This window comes from Syngnathoides biaculeatus, chromosome 20 (genome assembly GCF_019802595.1).
Source record: "Syngnathoides biaculeatus isolate LvHL_M chromosome 20, ASM1980259v1, whole genome shotgun sequence".
In the NCBI taxonomy this organism is placed as follows: domain Eukaryota; kingdom Metazoa; phylum Chordata; class Actinopteri; order Syngnathiformes; family Syngnathidae; genus Syngnathoides; species Syngnathoides biaculeatus.
This window is the reverse complement of record NC_084659.1, coordinates 9926866-9950359: the sequence shown is the minus strand read 5'-3', so window position 1 is coordinate 9950359 and position 23494 is coordinate 9926866. Positions and strand designations below refer to the sequence as shown.

Genomic DNA, 23494 nt, shown 5'->3' with positions numbered 1-23494 from the left:
GCAGGGATATGTAGCTTTCGATATCCACTATTTAGGATATGAGGGGGAAAAGGGTGCACAATATTTTAAGGTAAAAAGGGCAGACTTTTTTTTTTGTCATCCAGCAATCATTAACTAAATGTATTGAACAAATCTGTTTCCAAATCCAAAAAGTCGATCTGGTGTCGAGTTAACCTACCACATTGACAGTTCCACCCAAACAACACCTGCAGTGACCTTCCAACCCTTTTCCCCAGGACACCCACGGAGGCGTGTTTTCCTTCTCACTCCAGCCGTTGTTATGCTAAAACACATGCAGCATTCATAAGCCACAACCCCTTACAGTACCACCGGAGGATATATTTCTCACATGGGTGGTCTACGGAGGAACAGCATAAAGCGCTTTTATGTGAACTTGAGTTTTATTCATTTAGAGCTTTTTGCTGATGTATTTTCTCTTAAGTCTGACGACACAATTGTTGTGACGTTTTCCCATCTACATTTTGAAGACTTAAAATGATGCGTTTGGGGTGGAATGTCGGCCTAGGAGAAAGGAGGCACAATTGTGACCGCATAGACATACCGTAATTTCCAGTCTATTAGCCGCAGCTTTTTTCACACGCTTTCAACCCTGCAATTTATGCGGTGATGGGGCTAATTTGTGCATTTTTTCTAACGGCTGCCAGGGGGCACTCAAGCGGGAAAGGTAAGAGTGAGACCAGTGGAATGTATGTGCAGAGGAAGTGACTTTTACCGTTTTTTTTTGACCGGCCCTCTTAGCACTGCACTAGCGTTAGCGCTGTGCTAGCGTGTTGCTGCTGTGTTACTGCCGCGTCTCAGTGATTTTTACCATTATGTTTTTTTTTTTTAACTGGCCCTGTTAGCGCCGCACTGGCGTATTTCTGTTGTGTTTCTGCCGCCGTGCGGGTTATGTATGTACCAAATGGTATTTCCTTTACAAATGTACTGGGTGAGGTTTGTAATCCGGCGTGCTCCGGAAGACAGAAATTACGGTAGGTAGAATACCTAAATTACAGATTTGTTTAAGACTATCACCAGACCTTTTCCACTAAAAGGATTTCTTTAAACCAACAGTGGAGACCAAAGTCCTTTTCATTGCCAACACGAATCATATTCTCTAAGTGTGGGCCTTTAATTAGACGTCCAAGAAAACAATCGAAATGAACCGAGCCTCACTTGTGACAAGACAGAAAACAAAAAATTGAATTTCTTAATCTAGTAATCAATTATTGTGCCTGTCATCTTTGACTTGTTTACTTCAGTTCAAAATGTTTTATCACATTCAAATGCATCTTAGAAGGTCATTCATTTTCTCCTGGCAATGCTCCGATGACTCCTTGCCTCAGTTGGTCTGCTTCAAATCATTTACACTTCATCCAAAATTCAGCAGCCAGACCTTTAAACCAGAACCAGCTGCAGGTCCAGCATTCTCTCAGTTCCTGCTTTGCTCACCTAGACTATGACAGTGTCCAATAAAACATTTCAGGGTAATTGTATGCACCAAATTTTCCATACGTGTGAACTGGTAATCCATCCGGGTTGACCCATCGATAGATAGCTGAATTGGTCCTCAGACGTTTCCTCTGACCAAAGCATTTACTTCTGACTTGCAACCCTTCCTTGAAAAAAGGGTACCAATGTGTACATTGACCCACAGCTGCCATCAGCGTATTGGCTGCACAGTTGCCGTGTCACCAAGGCAAAAGCCACCTGTGGCAACAGCGGCACAGCAGCCGAATGGCTAGAATGACTCAGCCACTCACTTGCGACAAGTGTTTCTGGGCAGCTTGGCATTCTCTGGATGCTGATTCCTCCTCGACATGTCAAAGCAATTAACGCGAATGCCCGTACAACTATCTTGACGCATGTACAGTATGTCTTCAACGAAAGGAACCAGTGTACTATGTAATGCCTTTTAGTCTTGGTCATCAAAGCTGTTCTGAAGATATAACTTTCAACCAACCGTATGCCAAATGTTTTATTTTACCAAAGCCCTTTCAAAGACAAAATATTTTATCACCAACCATGGTCAAAACATGTACTGTAGCTAATGTGTTGGTTTTAGGGGATAAAAGATGGCCTAACTGGCATGGCAACAAAGCGCTACGCTTTAAATCCTGCACATCCCAGTTTTGGAAACCCTGTTTTAGTCCGTCAGTCATAATAAGTGGCGTGAAGGCGTCATCCATCAAACGTGACAAAAAGAACAGAAGTCTGGGGCTCCTTTAAAATCTTGGGTGCTGGATCAAGGCCTCCTCCTTCAAATATCACACTCGCCTTAGATCCTAGGTCTCGGTTAATGAGAGCTCTTACTGGGGCCATGCTGCCCTTTCCTCGCTGATGGCGATTGGAATGAGGCATTACAGCTCCAGGCTGTGGTAGGTAGTGCGAGGTGAATGCTTTCTCAGGACGTATTCCACTTCTTATCACCTCATGAGGGCTTTGAACTCACTAAAGTCACTCTCGGGCAGGGATTTCAGGTCAAAATGGCCTAGTGAGTGCTCGAGCTTGTTGAGAAGTCTTATCTTTTGCTCTGAGTCATGTTTGTCTTCTTGAAAAGGCCTTCATCGGCCAAGCAGCCCTCTAGGAGGTTAGCTTAGCTAGACGCATTGTGTGTGTGTGTTTGTGTGTGTGCGCGTGTGTGTGTATATGCATCCATATTTGCAGCCAACCACTCATATGCATCAACAGCCCACCCAAGTCAGGCCTGTTGGTTTTGTCTTGCACTCATAGTTGACGTATTGATCATTATATTGGGTATAAGAGCGTCTAAAGTTGGATGTTCTCTGTATTTAAAGGGCTAGTTGCAAATTACATCACATCGCAGTATTGACACAGTTACTAATATTGTCAATATATACACAGCTTTGTTCAGTTTGTTTGATAGTAGGTCAAAGAAAGCTGTAATTCACACTTATGGAACCATAGTTTAAAAAGCATTGTACGAGGGTTGGAGACAAATGAGACCCTTTTCTTTACCTTTTGTACTTTGCAGCAAGTTCAACAAATAATAAACGTGGCACGCCATGTGCTGTTAGAACATTTGAGTACTGTGTGTGAAAATCCCTGACATGCAATGGAAAACCTTGGTACACCAAGAGGTTCTGTTCTTATCTGGATCAAGCCTTGATGCATCGTCTCTGCAGCAGTTACCTTGAGCTGCCTCCAAACTCCGAGCTTGTGTGATCTTTCTATATCCTCATTTATTTTAAATGTTTAGTGGCTCCCTCGAGGCTGAGCCAATTTATGTTAGAAGCGCAGGCCAAGTGCTGGCTTAAGAAAAAGCCCCGATTTCGAACCAAAAGGAACTTAATGACCTTTAAACCACTACTGTTTCTTACAGTATGCCCATGCGGTTTAGAATCAGAACAAAACGAGACGAGCTGATTAGGAGAAGCAGGGGGGGAAGAACAGATTACACAGCATAATGATCAGCATTCCGGGAGGTTTACAACCGCCAGAAACCCAATCCATCACTTGTGTAATGGCAAAGAAATAAAAGAACTGTTACAGTGAGAGGTCCATTGGATATTTATCTCATGCCAGCTTGCTGCTGCTGCTGCCTTTGATTCGCAAACACGGTATGATTAGCTCATCCACCCAAAAACACATGGGGCTCATTAGCTCACCATTTCATCTTGCCCCAGTTTGTCAGTCATTTATAAATCCACCATGTGATAAAAGAACCTTGGAAGGGTCTACGCATCTCTCATTGTTGCGCTTATCTAAAAATCCAGGCACTTTAAGACGTAAAGTTTGTCCAGAGCTTTGAATAATGGTTAGCCCGATCATTTGGCTTTTGAAGTAGCTAAACTCAATCCCCTCAACACCTTCCCCCTGCTCAGCGTATTGCTAGATATAGGTGGGTGTGCAATGGCCCCCAGGCGAACCTTGGAACAAGGCAAGGCGAGCATTCCCTGAACGTTTGGTGCATTCTCTCCGGACTAGATCAGGCACTCGGCCTCCAGTGATTCGCTGCCCTTAGAATGCGGGTTAGGTGTACAGCCCGGTGCCAAGGTGCACTACATCGAAACAGAAGAGGCTAATAAACACCTACAACAAGACACAGATGTCGGACTGGTACGCAGTATTCCATTTTTAATCACACAGTCGTCAGGAATATCACGTCAGGGGTTCTCATTACAAGGTATTACCTCTGCCAAGTGCAAAGGTGCAAAGTCGGGATATATTTTTGATCGACGGTTGTCTTGTTACTACGCAGGATTTGAGACTACCACAAATATTTCCATGTAACTTTTGTACTGATCAGGAACCTGTAAGAATTTTGTGCGTATCTGGATTAAACGTGGATAGCGGATTATTTTTCTTTTATTCATTTCAGTTCGCCCTGCTCGAGAAAGCTAGTGGTAGAGTGCGGTCTTTCTAATCAGCTAACTGGCATACAGACAAACCAAAATACGACGTGCCATGACTTTTTAAGTAGAATTCATTTTTGCTTTTGCTATTTTACCTTAAAATGGAACCCACCTGCCCCAGAATCCAAACATTTGGGTCAAGTCTGTCTGATCCAAACGTTACTCTCCATGAACCAGGCAGTAGAATGTTAACTAAAATATGGACTGACAGTGAAACACAAAGCACCATGATTTTTTTTCTCTTGTGATAGATTAATATTTTCTTGCAGCACTGTAGTATTTACCATGTATATCTTACAGTGAAAAGGTCTGTTTCCACTCAGATTCTAAAAAACACACAGATTAGGTAAATTGCAGACTCTAAAAAAGAGTCGTTAAAGTTACGGTACTTTGAACGCTGGCCACTTTGTAGTTGTGGTTGCCCTTGGGGCAAGTCATAAGACGGAAACAATTGATTTGATAATATATAAATAGAGCCTCAACAGCTTCAATCATTTTTTTGGGGCAAATTGCAGCATCAATAGTTGTCTTTAGGAGATGAACAATAGAGATTAGTGTGAGAGAGCCGTCGTATAGGTTGTAAATTGCTTTTGTACTGCTTTCATTTTTTTTCAGGTTGCAATGGCTTTTGAGGTCCTGCCAAAATTGTGTTGCTATTCACGACTTCCGCTCAGGAAAAGCTGCTCTGCACTGCGTTTGTTGATGGACTAGCACACAAGGCACTGACACTTCTTGTCCCTTACCTCATATCTTCTTTGTGGCAACCCTAAGAATAGACCGGTCGTTTACACGCTTGCTCCTGCATTTGACTATCATTTTCATAAATAATGAGTCATTTAGCGCTCCCTGAACATGCTGTGCCAAGTTGAGCAGACAACTAACAGCTCTCCAAATGGTAAGCAAAGCTTCGTTCCGTCAAACAATCTTATTTGTAACCGCCAGTTGAAATTCACTGTAAGACTGACATACATTTAACGAAAAAATAAAAATAAATAACGGTCATATATTTGAACACTACAACCACATTGTTTGGTCCAACATAAGTCCTTAACCTTAATGCTAACATAAATAATAGAGAAAATCCATGGATCAAATTTTCATCTTCCAGAAAGAAGCCTACTGACTCATATAAAAGTGCCAAACATTGTCCTCACTTTTGTGAACAATTCTACTATACGTGGTGTCTACTTATTTAGACCAATTAGGCCAATTTTGCGTCAGTGACTAGCAATTGACTCAAACCTTTCAGAGTGCGTCGTACTCTCCAATGTTGCTTCATCCAGTTTGGTGAGAATCAGTGCAGCTGCTTTATTCCACAGCAGATAGATCACACTTTGATGTTGTTTTTCTGCTCTAGTCATTGGATTGATGCCTCTTCGTAGTGGATAGCACATGTTAACAAAAGGATATTTTAGTGTGTAATTTTTACAAGTGCTCATTGATGTCGTCCAGGCTTTGATGAATGGAGGGGGATTGTAAATAAACCTAGGTCGTCATGCGCCAGTCTGTCATCGTAGCTGATTAGTGTGGGTTCAAACAAGCCCCTACACAGTTTGGGGCTGTTAATCAAGTTTAGATTAAATAACACGGAATGTGTTCATAACAATTATAGCGGAGTTAAAATCTGGATTGTAGAAGTGGCTTTGTCTGGTACCATTTGAGAATCAAACTTGAATTATAAAATGATGGTGTAGCACACATCAAAAGTTCCCACAAAACAATTTGTCTGTGGAGTAGGGATGAGCATTTGACTGATGACTTTTGACTAAATTCTGGATCATATCTGGGGAAAATTAAGTCACTATATTTCTTTAGATTAATGGGATGGGGGTTCTAAACTCCTGTTTTGATGGGTGGGTCGAAAATAAGCTTACCGGTGCCAAAATGTGGCATGGTAACTTTCACAACTTCTGACTGAATTTACACAGTATCGACCTGGGCCTTAACAATCAATTACATTACTCCTACCACCACTAATCGTTTATTTTTAATCCAAAAACATCTCATAATAGAAGACATCCATCTTAGTTGTCACATTCAGAAACCCTTAAGCACCAACAAAGAATGTATATGGGGGGGCCCATGTATCTGGACCCAATAGTATGTTGCTAATGCATCTTGGATGAATTCATGTTGGGTCACAAGCGAGCAGTAGAACAATAACGCATGGACCTGTAGGATTGGACACAGCGAACCCACCTTGTAGACACCCTCCCAATAAATCTTTCACACTTTGAGATTGAGTCCAGACTTCCAAATAGTTCCACTAGCGACTGTGGCTATGCATAGCATTTGCTTTGAGGTCAGCAATGTCTGTTCTCCCATCAAATCCATATCTTAGTTCCAATTAAACATTATTTTGGTTATAAAAAAAAAAAAAAAACTTTGAAATATTAAACTAATGTTTATGTCAGGCAACAGAACATTTGGACATCAACAAGCAGCTATCTGAAGGATACCGGCAAACCCTTCCTTGTGTTTATGTTGAAACTTGTATGTAGTCTTTGTCCTGTCTGTGCACATCATCGGCCTTTTATGCTACGTACCAAATCTGTCAGTCGCCTCTCAGGTGACGAAAACCCGGCCTCGGTCATAACTATCCATGCTAGCCGTGTGTTTGTTGAGTAAGAATATGTAGCGCTCAAACAAGTTGCTGCATGGAGCGTGTTTTTTCCATCCGTGAGTTGCTGATTGAGGGACTGGGTGGCTCCTGTGTTGTCAACCTCTTAAATGGAGATCCTGCAGAATTAGCAAATCAGGGCTGGAAGAAGAGGATCTGGCTTTATTCACCTGGTACTTCACAGCCATGGGGTTCTCCATTGTTATTTTTGTTCACACCTTAAAAAAAAAAAAAAAAAAAAAAAAAAAAGACTACCACTTTCAGGGTTGACACAGGAATGAGAAACTTTCACGTTTGAGGTCCTTTAGTCAAAAGTTATGGTAACCCACACTAAAAGCAATTGTCATGTAGACAAATGAGCAAAGCCTTTCCCATGCACTCCAGTAATAACTCTCTTGCTAATATGTGCCACAACCATTATTCACGCTTCTCTTGACGTCTGTGCATTTCGTCCGGTCTTTGGATATGTTTTATAGTTTTGGTAGATTTGTAATTCTGATTCTGTCACGTTGACAGTTTGTTGTTTTTACGTCTTATCATTTTTAAGATGAAGGTCTGATAAAAGGTAGAATAGAACTAATGAGCCGGCATTTACACACCCATCTAATGTTTTACATTCCGAAGAAGAAAGTCAGGCAGTGGTACAGTACCAGGTAATGTAGAGACGGGAGAAAGTATACATATGTTTTGATAGCTTTATCGCCTGCAATAACTCTGAAGTCTTTGAGGCAACAGCAGCAGTGACTGTTTAATTGAGATCTTGCATGTTTCCCTCCTTGTAAATTCACTGCGAGCTCCAAGCTGTCCTGCCACCACAAATGGATTGCCCTTGTTTGTCAATTGTAGCATTCTGTGGACCTCGAACTCGGCAAGTGAGAAAAACATGTTGGGAAAAGAGTTGAAGGTGTTTAATGAACAAGAGGAAATCACCACCTCCACAAAACAAACATTCATTAAGTCCAACAATTACGAGTCCATTTTGGCCATCCTCAGCTTGCCGGTCAATCAGGTCTTCACTTCCTGTGTCAAGCCAGAGGCAGTCTGGACTGTTTTGGTTAATGGACTGCAATGACTACACCAGCGGCCCCCAAGGCCACTATTTTATTTATTTTATTTTATTTTATTTTACGATCCGTCGTCTCGAGTACTCAACTGCTGTTCTCACCGACTAACTGACCGTCCCCCTTGACAATCAACATGCAAGTGTTAAAGCATCATGCTACCTAATTAACTCTTTCCTGTTAGCACAAGGACCTCCAGCGCTGACCATTGTCACTTTACAATCGAGCTACGGGGCCAATGAGCAGAGTGGGACTGTGGCATGCGCGTGGAGTGGCCGTAAATGTCTCTGGAGGAGCTTTATATTGTAAGAAAGGAAACACTAAAACAACCCACCTGTTGACTGCCCTCATGTGCATTGGATCAACAACAACTACACGGCGAGTCTTCTCAGATTTAATTGTATATAAACATCTTTACAGCTACAAGACAAGTGAACAACTCAAAGTCGAAGTTGTGTATTGAGTGGGAACACGAGACTAGTTGCGTATTGACAGCAGACATGTTTGCCATCACATAATGCTGATTGGCCATGTTTGTACTTTCCCCCCTACAGAAACGAAAGCACAGAGGAGAGATAGATACCAGAGACAGTCAAGCCTGTGCAGCTTTGACTTCAAAGTCAATTCATTAAAAAGAATTAAAAAAAAAAACGTCATCGTCACAGGACTGTAAAAGAACTGGTGCAAAATAACTAATGGAATTCCTCAGTTCTAAATGTGAGTCTCAAATCCATGCGACAACATGGTGAAAGGGTCGACCATTGCATTATTCAGCTTAACACAAAATGAGAATAGAAACGCGAGTTCAGAACATTCAAAATTATCTTTGTCTTAGTTAAAATTAGGGGATGACTGATCGTTTTTGTTAACGGGGCTGATTCTAATGTTTGGCAGAATAAAATTGAGATATCTGATTAAGCAGGTGATTAATTTAAACAATATACTGTACAATTCATAAAATGTTGGGTCCAAATAAGCTGACAACAAAAAAATGTAAAAAAAAAAACAAGCAGAAGAGTTTACTTTTTTTACAATGCTCTTCTTTTCTAATTTAACTACAACAGAGAAAAAAATGGTGAAATGGGAACATTGTAATTCCATTTTTTTTTTTCAAATTGTTAGGTGTTGTGCAATTTTCGGGGAGCAAACACTTGCTAAAAATTAGCAAATTTTAATATTGGCTGATTATTGCAGCTGATTCATCAGTCGGTACCTGGTTAAATTGGCGATCGATTTACCCTACATTAATTTTCCCTGTTCGAGGAAATTCAGTAAAGTGTTTATGCCCCTAGAAGATAGCATCGTCATCTATCTAGAATGACAACGTAGCCGCGAAAGCTGCCGGACAACCAGTGGAGAGGTGCGTTTTGCTCCTCCCCACTGTGACCAGTACCGTAATGAAAGGTTGCGGAAACAAAAAACAAAAAAAACCTTAGTTCCGAGCTGCTTTGTGAAAACAACGCTTAAGAATTAGGTACTAAAAAGAGTAGGGCTAGACACATTGCAGTCAGCTGATTGGTCGACACAAAAAGAGACCTTTCTTGAACTAAGCTTTTTCGGATTCCTTCACCTATTGTCCTCTGTTTACTGTCACATTTTGTTTGTTCATTTTATTGACGTGGTGAGTAATGACTAGGACTTGTGAAATTGTGGTTAGCATGTCCGCCTTGCAGTCAGATCCAGTTTTGAATCTCCGGAAGGGTCAAAAGAGGAAAAGCAGATAATCACTGTTGCAAAATAGAACTAAAAAGTAATTTAAAACATCTGTAGAAGTGTTTTAACATCATAAAAACACAATTTTCTTGGCGACTTTTCAGCGGCAGTACAACTATTACGAGCTGCTTTCCTGATGGGACGCTGTGATACTCCTCTGCAGATTTATCTCACGTACACTTTAATGTAGTACGTTTTGTTTTGTTGTGTTTTTTTGCTGGGTTTGACTGCGCTGCAGGAGCAACATTTTTCTCCCATTTTTAGACATTTCACAAAGATAGATGGAGGACATCTTTTGATAAAATTAGCAAGCCCAAGCACCTCTCCCACCCTGTCCACACTATTAAAAGCAACCATGCCATTTATATTTAAACCAAGTGGACAAAGCCACAGAGCCAGATCTCAGGATAGAATCTATTTGACATTTGATGAAAATAACGTACTTCAAACTAAACTAAAATAGAAAACGGGGTGCACATCAGCTAAGCCGTGCATGTTTTATAGTGAGCACAGATAAGGTCTTAGCATTTTGTAGAAAAGAAACAACGGTTACAGTATTAGGTCAGAATGATGCACTGGATAATTTGGTATGTCCCGAAACCTCTCTATTCTTTCGTTCTTATTTGGGTTCAAGTCAAAACAAGCTCTCGGGTTTGAGCGCACAAGAGAGAGGAGGGCCCAGTTTGAAAATAACACCTTTGGCATTGAATTGTGTTGGGAGTTGGTTCATTGGACCCGCAACAAGACCTGTCATGACTACTCGTTTCTCAGGTGAAGTAAAAATAACAGCATAAAAAAAGAGCATGACCTTTTTTTTTTGGTGAGGGGCACCATTGGGGGATGGAGGTGGGGCTTTTTCATTTTCTGTACGTCTACAGAAAACAAAATGCAACTATGAAGGGGTCTATCAATTATTTTATCTGTCAGCATCTTATGTGGCCCTCAAAATAAAACAATATTTAAAACTGAGTTATTCAGACAAAATTACAACAGTTCTTAGGAAATGACTATTTTTCATAGTATGTGGATTTAAAGAAAGAATGACAAAAAAATTGTATTATTGTAAAGTTCATATACTCACAATATTCCAGGTTCAATTCAGTTTTTTTCCTATATTACAACTTTATTCTCATAATATTATAAAATAATGTTATTTTTCAGTTGTCATTTTCAGTTTGATTCCTTAGATAATTCTGATATTTGCTTGCTAAAATTTGGACTTTCTCCTCATGATAATACTACAAGTGATTTTCCTCTAGTTTGTTTTTTTTCCTTTTTTTTTTTAACATTTCAGGGCAGACCTAACACGTGTCTATCATTTATTTGGGTTGCATGTGGGCTTTTTTTTCCTACGCAAAAGATGAGCAGCTGGACTTATGCAATAAGTTATATCAGTACGTCTGATTTGGCTGAGAAACTGTTGTGGTGTGGAGATTCCCAGCAGCCACTCCTCCAATCAAAACAGCTCTGTTTTGCTAGGATTTATTTTCCTTTCAAGTTGAGTTGCTTCCAATACGCTTTAATCCCGACACGGTCTGTCGCGGCTTCGGTAGCTACCAGCAATTATTTTCCAGGGGCTATCATCGTATGTCACTGTGACCTGCCACCCAAAACAAAAAGAAACGTAGGAAGTAGTGTTTCAAGTGATTTTGTCTGTTATCAGGCTGTATCGGCGTTCCAGTTTTTCCAATCATCCTGTGTTTGCTAGCAACCAGGTCTGCTTTGGGGTGTGGACACTGACGAATCAAAACATTGAGTAACGGACGGAGTCCCGTCGGAGAACTGTTGGTGTTTTCATTGTTGCCCAAAGGCGGGACATTTTGGGATCGCATCCCATCCCGTGATTCTGGTCTGAAAAGTGGAGCTATTTATAGTTTACCTGTGGCACAGACAAAAGAAAGATCTGTTTTGAAACGTAATCAATGGCCCACTCAAAATTAAAGTGTATCATTAAAGACACACCTAGGAAAAAAGCAGGGGACAGGAGAGCAATTATAGTACATAGACTGCATTGAGTGAAAGAGATCTGAACACTTTTTTTAGGATTTGGGATGGGTATTGAACTAGATTAAATCAATCGAGTGCTATTTTTGAAATGCTTGTTTCCCTGCTAGTGTTGTACTGAGCGGAATAATGCCCCATCGACATCGGAACACAACTCCACTTGGGTTGGAATTCAAATTCTTTGGTGTCATGTGAATTTTAGGGATGAAATAATCATTTCCAAAGATCCTTTGGCTGTTCAGGCATTTCCATTTTTCAATGGGGCTCATTTTGAGTGAGTTTCTTTAATAGGAGTTACTTTAAAGTACAAAGGCTGCACAGTGTTCATACTTTGACTGTTTGACGGGATAAAAGAGTACAAATCAGGGTTTAGCCTCAAGTCAGTATAAATCTACTAAATGTGAACTAATCACTAAAACGTAATGTACTATAACGTGAATTTACAGGGCCAGTGCTGACAGGACCTCCACAACGTGGCTCACAGTGGCCAAACAGGCTTAATATTCCTGGTGGCGTTTTTATGTCCTTTCGTATCACCCCAAGGCTAACCAGTCACCAATGTGCCGTTTCAACTTGAAGTCACGCACACATGGGAGGTGGCAAAACCTCGTAAACAAGCCTTTTCATGCGATTTGACTAAAGCAGAAAGATACAGCTCTTGAATGATGATTTAAGCCAGGGATGCCCAGACTTTTTTTACCCCTAGATCTACTTTCCAAGCAGTCAGCCTCTCACGAGCTACCGACGACGGGGAGAAATGGTGCTCCCAGTTATGTTATTAATGTTATTCGATATATTATACTATATATAAATATATGTATGTATTTAAAATACAGAATTAGCTTTTTCTGCATTGTATTGTCTGTGCTTTTCATCTGGATCAAGGCAGAATTTTAAAATGACACACCATCTCATCCTGCACTTTCTACTTTGGCTTCAGAACAGACCTTTCCAACCTGGCAAAGAGAAAATCTCGTCCAGTTTAGCCACTTTTTCTTCGATTATTCACGTACTTCCGACAGTCATCGCATCTTAAAACAACAGCATTTCTTCTTTAACCTTCTCCGTTAATATAAAAAGTAAACATAAGCAGCATGTCTAGCTCATCTTTGCTCTACGTTGCCCAGACTGTGTTGTGAACTAAAGCAGCGGTGGTGGACGCTGTCATTATTAAATACATTGATGGGCTTCGTAAGTTCTGGAACATTTGTAATTATGAGTGTAGGTCTCTAAGAGCGGGGATGGGGGGCGGGTGTAAGGTAAACTAGGAAAAAGAAAAAGAAAGTGTGGTGGAGCAGCGATCGTCGTTAGAGAAAGTTCCGTGTGCTGCCTAAAAGAAACCAGTGGCTAGTTCTCATTTTTTACAGTACATATGTGAATTGTGCCATTGGATGTAACAACCAGTTACCCCTCACTCATTGAATCATATTGTAAAATGCCACAAATTAAATTGCTGTATGTTATACTTTCAATTCGCAATGGATTTTTTTATGCGCGCAACACCGAATATCTGCAAAGAGACTGCATCAACGGTGCACAATTGCGCACACGTGCAGTTTAGAGGAAACATTGGCTGACGTCTCGCGATCGAGATCGATGCATTGAGCACCCCTGATTTAAGCCTTCTTTTCTTTTGCAATAGTTTTAATTTGTGAAGTGTCAGTCGAAAACAAGAGTTTACCGAAGATAAAGTGCTTGGAAGGCAAACTGAACGTCAGCTGTAATTTACATTTCAGCAAGTTTTCAAAAATGGATGTGCCAGAAATTCACACAAGATCATTAAGGGACTGGGTAATTCACTGACTTTTCTGTCGCTCAGGTTAATGGGACATACTTGCTCATTTGACACTTTGCATATTTGGATAGTGTGCTATAGAGGTGACATTAGCGTCGTAAATTAGCAATCCTCTAAGCTTTACCTGTTTTTCCACAAATGATTAAGTACAGTATGTCTTCCAGATGGAGTCAACAGGAGGCAGCAGTGCCTCCAGTTTTGAAACTTTGCTGTGTTCCTTACCCCTAGAGACGCTTCTTTCAAGTCCTCCCTCCCTCAAGGGCAGCAATTCGGGTACTCACCGCTCCCGGGTTGAAGTTAAATTGAGCTCAGCCCTTAGTGTTTTAGTACGTCCCTGGCACGGCATAGGTTAGGTAGCGGTGAAACACGTGGCATTACTCATCCTTCCAAACGCATATGCTCCCCCCATCAGCAACACCCACCAGCACGCCACAGACTATGAGCTTAGGAGTGTAAATCATGTTGACGCTCCAGCTGCAGCTCAGTATAACTTGAGGGGAAAGGAGGTGGGGACCAGACGTACAGCTGATTCAGCACCAGGTTCTTCCCATACCGGGTGACTAAGAGCAAACGGAGACCCAGTCTCAACTGCAGTACACACTACACACAGACAGACTTTCGCTGGCTACTCATTCTGCATTTTTGCTGCTCTGTTAACTCACAAACTAAGTGGAGTATGGAAGAAAGAGTCTGTTCAAGAGGTAATCGTAACGGCAAGCTCAGACATGCCAGGTTGAACAGAAAAGATGTGACATAATATCATACTGGAGTATTACTTGAGTGGTGTCAGCAATAACATAAAACCATACAGTGACCGATCTTTTTCAGAGGCATTTGAGCAAAACTAAGTTTTGTGATGGTAATTACATTAACCCCTGACATAATCAAAGGGAAAAAAACAAAACAGAAAACAAATCAGGGAAAAACATTAGCAGGACATGTAAACTTGGGCTTAAATTGAGGTAGCCACGCCACCAAACTGACAGCACGACAGTAAAAATGCTCTCACGCTCGTGTGATATGCCATGCTAGTGATAATGGCGCGCTAACTCAAATGGCACCGTGGGCCCACATTACGACAGATTTATTAAGGTAAAGGTGTCAAAAGTGGCCTCATCGGATATCGTTGTTGTCGAATCACAGTGTGAAATTTAGGTTCGTTATTTTGGTGGTCAGCAATTTCAAAAAAGCTTTCACATACGCACAAAATTTTGCTGTTTTAAGCACCGCCCATCGTGCAAATTGTCAGGTGCACAACATCTCAGTTTAAAATGTTTTGGGGTTTTTTTCCGGCTATTTTACAACAATCATTCATTTTTTCCTTTGGATTATTGGACTTACCCTAAAAATATATATATATTTTGTTATTCATCTGAATTTTTCTGTTAACAGTGGTTATTACTTTTACAAGAGGGTGAGCAGCGTGTCAAAATTTATTCAACCTCACATTACTTATTAAAATGAAAGATGTCTTGTTTTTTTTAATTAACAGATACCTTATCTTTACACTTGTAATGATTAAGAATAAAACACAATTTATCTTTGCATTTGTCATTAAAATGAAAATTGTTTATATGTTTTTCTGTTAGGGTGACTTGTTTCTACACTTGTGTGGCAATTAAGCATGTTAAAATCGAGTCACTTTCTCGTTACGCCGCCACTCATCGTCATTTAAGTGTTAACTGTTTTGACGTTTCACTGTTAACAGTGTTTAACTTTATTTTTTACACTCGTGTGACAATTGATTATGTTGAAAATGACGCTTTACCACTGTTTTGCTATCAAGACCGGCTGACTTCTTCATTCACTTCTGTAATCGTTAAGAATGTGCAACTATGGCTTGCAAAACATCCAAGTTCATAAATGTTTGATGATGGGCCTGTCAAACAATTTTGATCATTTCCAATCATTTTCACATTTTTTTCATTTCACGAGACTTCCATTTCATTTTACTCCCCGTCTGGAACAATCAGGCTGTTGGTGTGCTTTCCTACCACCATGTCAACAAGCTCTGAAAAGGTGTCAACCACTATGCAGCTCATTCAGCATCTCTTTTTTTATCACCTCCACACAGCAGCAACAGTGCGAAGTCTGCGTTGGGCTTGACACCACCGTGTTGACCCAGGAAGATGGTTCCATGACACGACGCTCTCATCCATTTGCCCTCAGAACGCGCTTGTACATTTCATTGTTTTTGTGGCGCCACCGTTTAAGACGATGGCTCACGCCCAACGCATTCTGTGGCTTCAGGTGTTGTTGTCAGTCAGAGTTGAGATCACTCTCGAATGTGCACTTGCGTGGAATGAGGCCCGAAGTTAGACTTTCATTTGACTTAACTGAAACCGACAAAGAAATCAAATGGTTGATAGTCAACCCGCACCCCCTAACAGTCCTCAGTATACAAGTTTTGGTTCAAACATTTGGGTGAGTGTGTCCCCATGCACCCCATGCTATTGATATTCAAATTGCCCACCTCCCCCAGTTGCCCTGACGAGAGTGATAACAGGACTGTTTAAGAAAAGAGGTCTGAACAGAGACTACTTTGATTGATTCCCAAACACAGAATGATGAAGTCGTTAATTAATAGCTTGATTTCAAGTAGATTCAACTGAAATTTAGATTAGCTCCTGTAGATACCATTTCGAGTTGACTTCCACATTATGATGATAATCGTGATGACAAGTAGCATTATGCGGCTCAGCGGAAGACTTCTGATTTAATCATAATCATCTGATCGTATAACATTCAGAGCAAAAGGATGAGGTAATGTTGCTTTATCGCTCAAACCCAAATATCAAAACTCATTTTAAAAACTGAAGAACAAAGATGAGAAACTAAATTAATTTTATTTAATTATTAGAAATTGCTGAACAAAATTACCCACTGTAGGTGTTGTTTGACTAGTTTCTACTTATGTTATGAGAGATGATTAAACACTGGATGATAACATTTTGTCAATCCTGTTATATGCTGTACAGCACTTTGTGATTTATCGTGCTTCCATATTGATGTGATATTTAGTACCCAGGCAGAAACAACTGCTATTTTGGAATCATTATTTAAATTTACTGTTTAAGTTTGAATGGTTATCATTATGCATTATAAGGGAATTATTTTTAATTCTTTAAGGCCGCCTGAGTCAATCATATGGTTTTGTTCAAGATTCAATCAAAACCCGTATCCAAATTGTTTAGCTGTAAACTTTACTTGGGATCTCTGCCTTTTCTCACTACTGTTTCAGTCCCGAGTGCAGGGAACAACATCGCATGCTGGTGGTGTCCTCTCACGTCCCAGCAAACTTTGAGCCCGCCTCATTTGCCAGCACAAGGGCTGCACTCTCCTCACCCGCTATAAAGCCCTCCCACTCTCAGTCTGGATCAGACCAAAGTTTAGAGAGCGTGTGAGGTGGCGCTTCACTAAAAGCTCTATCCCACTAGGGGAGAAGAGCTACTATTAATAAGAGGTATTTTATTTATTTATTACTTTTAACTTGTTTTTTTTTCTCTCTCTCTCTCTCTCTGTGGATTACTCGGAGCCAAATTAAAAACGGATTAAAAAACGGATATCGTGCTTCACTGAAAGCTATGGTGACTTACGATGAACTGGGAAGCTTGGTGCCTATCAAACGGACGCTGCAAGTGATAGACTACCAGAACCAAGTCCACAAGGATTTCGAGGTGAGATAGCGACAGCTATTTATTTGATGTGTTTTGTCATTTGCCTCATATTGTGAACTATTAACTAACACCCCAGTATCTTATTTTATGCTACCACACACGTGTGTTAGCTTTCTTTTCCTACACATTCGTCTCAGCAGGGGGTTGGTAGGATATGGAGTAATCAGCACAATCAAAGCACTATAAAAAATAAAACAGCAGGGGTTAACTTTTTTAAGGTTTGGTCCAGGTTCAGAAATAAACAGGTATTCACCACTTGAAGATCCAGTAGAACAACATGGGACTTGTCTCTCTAGTGCAGAAATGTATATTGTGCCTTCCCTTGTCTTTGAGAAAGGATTTCACTCACATCTGGTTTCACTGACAGTAAAAGTGTTGGGGTTCTCAGTCTGAGACGTCTGGAGACGATTCTCCACAAGTGAGTTCCCAGACTTTCACAAGTGACTTACTGATGACCTCGGCTCTGTCATTTGAGGTCTGGTTCTGGTTCTCAATGTTTAAATGCAAAGGGGCGCATCTGGAGTACTCAGCACACTGCAAATTTAAGTATCGATCAAAGTAACCTAAACGCCTTCTCGCAGGGAGGTTCAAACACTGGATTTGAATGGAGAATGTGCAACGCTATTCATTTCTCTACAGACAATAGTTACAGACTTAAGCAATTGGGTCACTTTGTGGTCAAAATGCCATAAAAAAAACAACTTTGTGAGGCACAAAAAACAGCACCATTGGCTTTTTTTGTCAGGGACTAGTAAAAAAAAAAAAAAAAAAGAAAACACCCCTCATCTTTGGTGGTTGATTTTACTCACATTTTCTGCAAAGATAACAGGTCACAAACGAATCACTCCCAAGGACTATCACAATTAAAGCATCTGCCATGTGGTAGCCATGTGCCGGCACTGCCGCAAGAGGGCTTAATAAAACTGTGGTTCGGCGTCTTGAGACCCCAGCCGACCACAGTCATAACAACTCAAAGGGCGCAACAGAGCGAGTGGATCAGTGCTACAGCTGCGCCTCAGTGGTTTCACAGATTTCGCTGATCCAAGGCAAAAATCCCTTTTGGGCTGAGTCAGGAGAAAGCACGAGCAACTCAATTAGAGACTAAAAATGTGAGATGGTACAAACTAATTAAATGCTAGGATTCTGGTCCTGCAATGATTTCTGAAGAACGCCCTGAAAGCATTACGTCAGCCTCCTTGCTGCTGTGCGTTCTTGTTGGCATGCAGCTGAACAGCAGCCTTATAAATCCGGAGGGTGGGGGGTAGGTTACCTGGCCCAGGTGTAAAACGACTCTCACGCAAGCTTTATTAGAAAACCTGTGTCAACTTGCAGAAGCACTGTAAACACAAGTGTGCACCCCATCCCCTACCATGCGATGGTTTTCTATGGAAACACTCAAACTGGGGATTCACAGCAGATTTATGATGACGACCCCTTTCCTAGACTTTCTGTCTATTCTGTCTGTTTCACATTACACCCGCTGCTCCTGACACACACATTTGTCTGTCTGGAAAAGGAAGTTAACGAACAGCAACGCGCCACCAGGAAGCATTTATCTCCCACAGATAGACTTTAAAGAGGGCTTGTTGTCAGGCAGATACTCGCATAGCGTGCACAGCCAGTAAAGGACGTCGAACAGCTGAGAGCAGAGTCTCGTGCATTCTTGGCATTCCTCCAGACCCCCTCACTCCCCCACCCCACCCGACCAGCTCAGGACTCAGAGGGAGTCTTTGTGTAGGGTGGGCCGGCAGCCTTCCTCTCAGATGATGGAACCAACAGCTGGGGAAGCCACTTTGGCCTTCATATTGTCCAACTAGACACAGGCAATATTTCTGTCTCCCCTGTGATCTCTGCCAGTCTTTCCTTCTGAAGCACCATGACCCAACTCCTCCTTTTCTTGGTACCAAAGCCTGGAAGTGAGGTCAATAAAGAGGATTTACGATTTTAGTCGATGAATTTTATCACAAGGAAGTCACAAGGGACTGACTGCTGAGGTCTCACAGTTGGCATTACCACTGGATTTGTTCTGTTACCTCCTCGGCTAACTTTTCCCTTTTTATTTCATCTTTCTAATCCAGGAACCCAGCAACAAGCGTGTCCGTTCTCTCGGCAGGGTGACGTCGTTAGCCAACCTCATCTCTCCGGTGAAGAATGGGGCCGTCCGGCGCTTCGGCCAAACCATCCAGGTGAAGACCTTGTGATGTTCTTTCCCACATTAATCAAAAACAACGTCTCTAACTTGTGGAGCTTTTCCCATCTGCAGGCCTCCTTCCGGAGCGATGGCAAGTCGCCGGTCGTGCCGCAGAAGCCTTGCAGCAAGGCGGCGGCCCCCACGCCACCAAAGAGGAGAAACAGCACACTGTGGTCGGAGACGCTCGACGTGCACCAGAAAGAAACCTTAACCACCAAAGAGATCAAGCGACAGGAGGTGAGAATCCCATCAGACTAAAAGAACGAGGCCAGTGTAGTTGAAAGATCCAGACAGCACTGTGCGTCCAGATTATTTTCACATATCCCTGCCGTATTTGTGTCAAATAGTCTAAATGACAATTAAAGCCTGTACAGGGCCTGTTTCCCAGTCTGTGTAAGTTCACATAGAGCCGACAACGAGCGAGCTCCCTCCCCACTTATGTCCGAAATCTTTGCCAGCTGTCAGGAGCTATAAACTTCGTGCACTTTTAAAACAGACGGCAGCAGGAAAGACTTAGACTTCAGTCGCTTGGCACCCAGCACGAGTCTGGCCTTTAGTCGAAGGGGTATTGGGTTGTCCTAAAGTAAAAACTACCCTAATTCATGTGTCTTTCTCTGCCTCCCCTCCACCCCCTTTCCCCTAGGCCATATTTGAGCTGTTTCGTGGAGAACAAGACCTGATTGAGGACCTCCATCTTGCACGCAAGGTTTGTACTCAGAAAGCAAAGCGATTATATCAAAGCCTGGCAAGCCCTTCATGCAATGATGCCAGGGTCTATAAAAAGCTAGAGCTGTATCCTTCACACTATCTTTTCTGTGTCTGTTGTCTTTAAGAGCAATATTTTAACATCCTCCTATTCTGGTTTACTTGGGAGTTATTTCACAATTTCCTCCCTCTCCACAGGCATATCATGATCCAATGCTGAAGCTCTCCATAATGACTGAAGAGGAACTCTCGCACATTTTCGGGAACCTGGACACCTGCATCCCTCTCCACGAGGACTTGCTAGCCCAGCTCTCTAAAGCGACAGGCTCCAATGGAACTGTGGGCCAGATCGGTCAGATTGTTGTAAACTGGGTAAGATTAATCTCAAATTAAGTATTTGCATCAAAATGCTTCAAGGGAGAAGTACTTAAAGAGCCTTCTTCATTTTGTAGCTACCAAAACTGGATGCTTACAAGGAGTACTGCAGCAACCAGCTGGCCGCCAAGGCCCTGCTTGACCAGAAGAAACAAGATCGGAGGGTGCAGGACTTTCTGCAGCGCTGCCTGGAGTCACCCTTCAGCCGGAAGCTGGACCTCTGGAGCTTCCTGGACATTCCGCGCTCCCGTCTAGTCAAGTACCCGCTGCTACTCAGGGAGATCCTCAGACACACTCCACCAGAGGATCCAGACGCCACTAGTTTAGAACAAGCAGTAAGTGCCAATCCTAAGATGATTTTTGAACTGCTTGAGTTCTTGAGACAAAAATGACTGACTGATACAATTTTTTCAGATCACCATCATCCAAGGAGTGCTGTCTGACATCAACATGAAGAAGGGCGAGTCGGAGTGCTTATACTACATCGACAAATTGGAGTACCTGGACGACCGCCAGAGAGATCCCCGCCTCGAACAATGCAAAAGCCTGCTCTGTCACGGCGAGCTTCGCAACAAGAGCGGCACGGTGAGCAAAGTACACAACCTGACCTATATTATCAACATCTCTTAATCAATCAGGCAAAGAGAGCATTCTTGTCTCCTCAACTTTAAGGAAATAGAACTCGGCTGGATTTCCTCACCTAAACACTCAAGGCAATGTTAGCATAAGATACAGCGTTACAATGAAATAGTCACAAAGAGACTCAAGAGAACATAAAACATGTGAAAGCCTTCTTCCTTGATACATCTTTAAAAGATCTGTCATTAACTTTGAATTTCTTTAGTTTGTTCAAGCTGTTGTGCCTGAACTTAATCCATGTGGGAAAAAAAAAAACATTCACACTCACATGTATACCTAAGGAAAATTTAGAGTCAATATTTTTTTTTAAAAGAGGGAGGAAGCCAGAGTAGCCAAAGAAACCTACACAGGCACGCTAACCAACAAACAATTGAAAAACAGAACAATACCCTCCTATTTTCCTTTACAGTAGAGGTAAAATAAGTTTTATACTCTCCATAAGTCACTTATAAAGAATTAAAGCAAGCAGACAGGGAAGTGTTTATGGTCACCCAGCCCCTAAGGAAGTCGCCAAGCCTCAATTTTTCAATGTCTCCTTGGCAGAAGCTGCACGTGTTCCTGTTCACCGAGCTACTCGTCCTGACCCGCTCAGTCACCCGAAACGAGCGCCAGTGTTTCCAAGTGTATCGTCAGCCCATTCCCGTGCAGGACCTGGTATTGGATGACCTGCAGGATGGTGACGTCAGAATGGGCGGTTCTTTCAGAGGCGCCTTCAGCAATGCTGACAAAGGTGAGGCTTCTGCTCCCAGAGAGATCCTACCATGTGATGGTGGAATCTGAACCTGTTATGAACCTGGGTTTTTTTAATATCCATTCCAGCCAAGAACATTTTTCGTGTTCGCGCCCAAGACCCCAGCCAGGCGCAGTCGCACACACTCCAAGTCAATGACGTGTTCCACAAGCAGCAATGGCTCAACTGCCTGCGCAGTGCCATCTCAGTCCACCGGCCCCACTGCGAACCCGCCTCACCGCCGACAACAACAACGGCCGTCCGGTCCAAGCGCCGCCCATCCTCCGTCTCCGCTATTGTCCACATGGAGGAGACGGACGAGAACTGTCCGCAGCGCGCCACCCAGTCCGCGCCCAGCTCGCCATGCAGCACTGCCACCACATCCCCTACCGACTCCCCCTCCTCCTCCACGTCATCGTCACCCGTTCCCCCACCATCGTCTCAAAAGACCAAAAAGGACAAGAAATACCTTTATTCGTTAGGGAAGAGAAAAGAGACCATGGTGTGAAGTGGAAGGAGAACAAACTCATTTCCTTGTACATAAACACGGGAAAATGTGGGACTTGTATTTATGTCTGTCATTGTGTGCGCATACCCTTAAAACAGTGTTCTGTGTTACTGTCCACTTTGGCAGCTGTTTACCTCACCCCTCCTTTTTAAGACCATCCCAAAGACAAGGGTTTCCTAAACAGCATATTTGAAATAACCGAAACACCGATATAAAATTGTTGTTCTGCCACACAATGGACCCCTTCTGGGTCCCCAATCCAGGTTTTGGAAACCCTGCCAAGGGAAAAAACAAAAGGAAGAAAGTTTACCATTAATCTGATATTTAAGATATCTTGTATCCGTCATAAAAAGAGGGGTGTCGTTATACATTTTTATATTCTTATGTGGTATATTTTTGTCATAATAATGGAGCACTGTTTTAGCTTTTAGGTGGCGCATGTGTTTTAGGGAAGACAGGAAGATAAATAAATTAAGATGTACCACATAAGTTACGAGTGAACAAGACGTCTTATTTTTATACATTCCTTGAACAGAAAAATGCCAGGACATGGCTGCCGGTTTATTTTTGGGTATCGGCGTCAGGCATTGTTTAAATCCGATCACAAGTCGAGGATGTTCCGAAACCTTTTTTCGAACTGAGCCACGTTTGGTTTCGGAAGGAATTTTTCGGTGTAGCATCTTTCATGGAATCGAAGTTGTGGACACGAATTTGCACCAGAGGAACGGAATTAAGGAACGTGTTATAAGAAGGATGAAAAAGAGGAAGCTGCTGAAAAGAAAAGACTGTTTGGAAATGAAAAGAAAGCATTAAGAAATTGGATGGTCATAGTTGGAAAAAGTATGTCGGAGATGAAGAAGAAAAAAAGAATGTTTCTGTATGTCAAGATGGGAAAAGAAAAAGGGGAAAAGGTGTACTTGCCATTAACTTTACCTAACAATAAAGATCTGTGTAAGATTTGCATCTGAAGATTAAATCTCATGTCTTCATTAATCGCAAATTAATATAAATACATACATGTATACTGTATACGCTTGATACAATTTACCTACTTTATCCCATCTGCAGATAAAATGTCAAAATAAAGGAAAGCAAATTCA

General features: G+C 41.9%; 2 protein-coding genes across 6 annotated transcripts in view; one reads left to right on the top strand and one right to left on the bottom strand.

Annotated features, from left to right (window-relative positions):
• Positions 1 to 23494, bottom strand: part of mkln1 (muskelin 1, intracellular mediator containing kelch motifs) — a 128435-nt gene that overhangs the window by 53570 nt on the left and 51371 nt on the right. The window lies entirely within an intron of this gene.
• net1 (neuroepithelial cell transforming 1) lies at positions 97 to 23494 on the top strand. 2 transcript variants are annotated; one of them, XM_061806972.1, is made up of 10 exons: positions 97 to 685; positions 16811 to 17246; positions 19325 to 19432; positions 19510 to 19674; positions 20081 to 20143; positions 20341 to 20514; positions 20595 to 20852; positions 20932 to 21102; positions 21700 to 21886; positions 21976 to 23494. In XM_061806972.1, the coding sequence occupies exons 2-10, from the start codon at positions 17154 to 17156 to the stop codon at positions 22392 to 22394; spliced, it is 1638 nt and encodes a 545-aa protein (XP_061662956.1). In that variant the 5' UTR covers positions 97 to 685; positions 16811 to 17153; the 3' UTR covers positions 22395 to 23494. The 2 variants fall into 2 exon arrangements, with proteins under 2 accessions (XP_061662956.1, XP_061662955.1); XM_061806971.1 differs by lacking the exon at positions 97 to 685 and having other exon boundaries at positions 16407 to 17246.

Bases quoted from the DNA above. Each gene is read 5' to 3' on its own strand.
- net1 (XM_061806972.1), top strand. From the start codon at position 17,154: ATGGTGACTTACGATGAACTGGGAAGCTTGGTGCCTATCAAACGGACG. The intron at 20,144-20,340 runs GTTTGTACTCAG...CCCTCTCCACAG, and splicing joins ACCTCCATCTTGCACGCAAG to GCATATCATGATCCAATGCT. The intron at 20,515-20,594 runs GTAAGATTAATC...TTCATTTTGTAG, and splicing joins GTCAGATTGTTGTAAACTGG to CTACCAAAACTGGATGCTTA.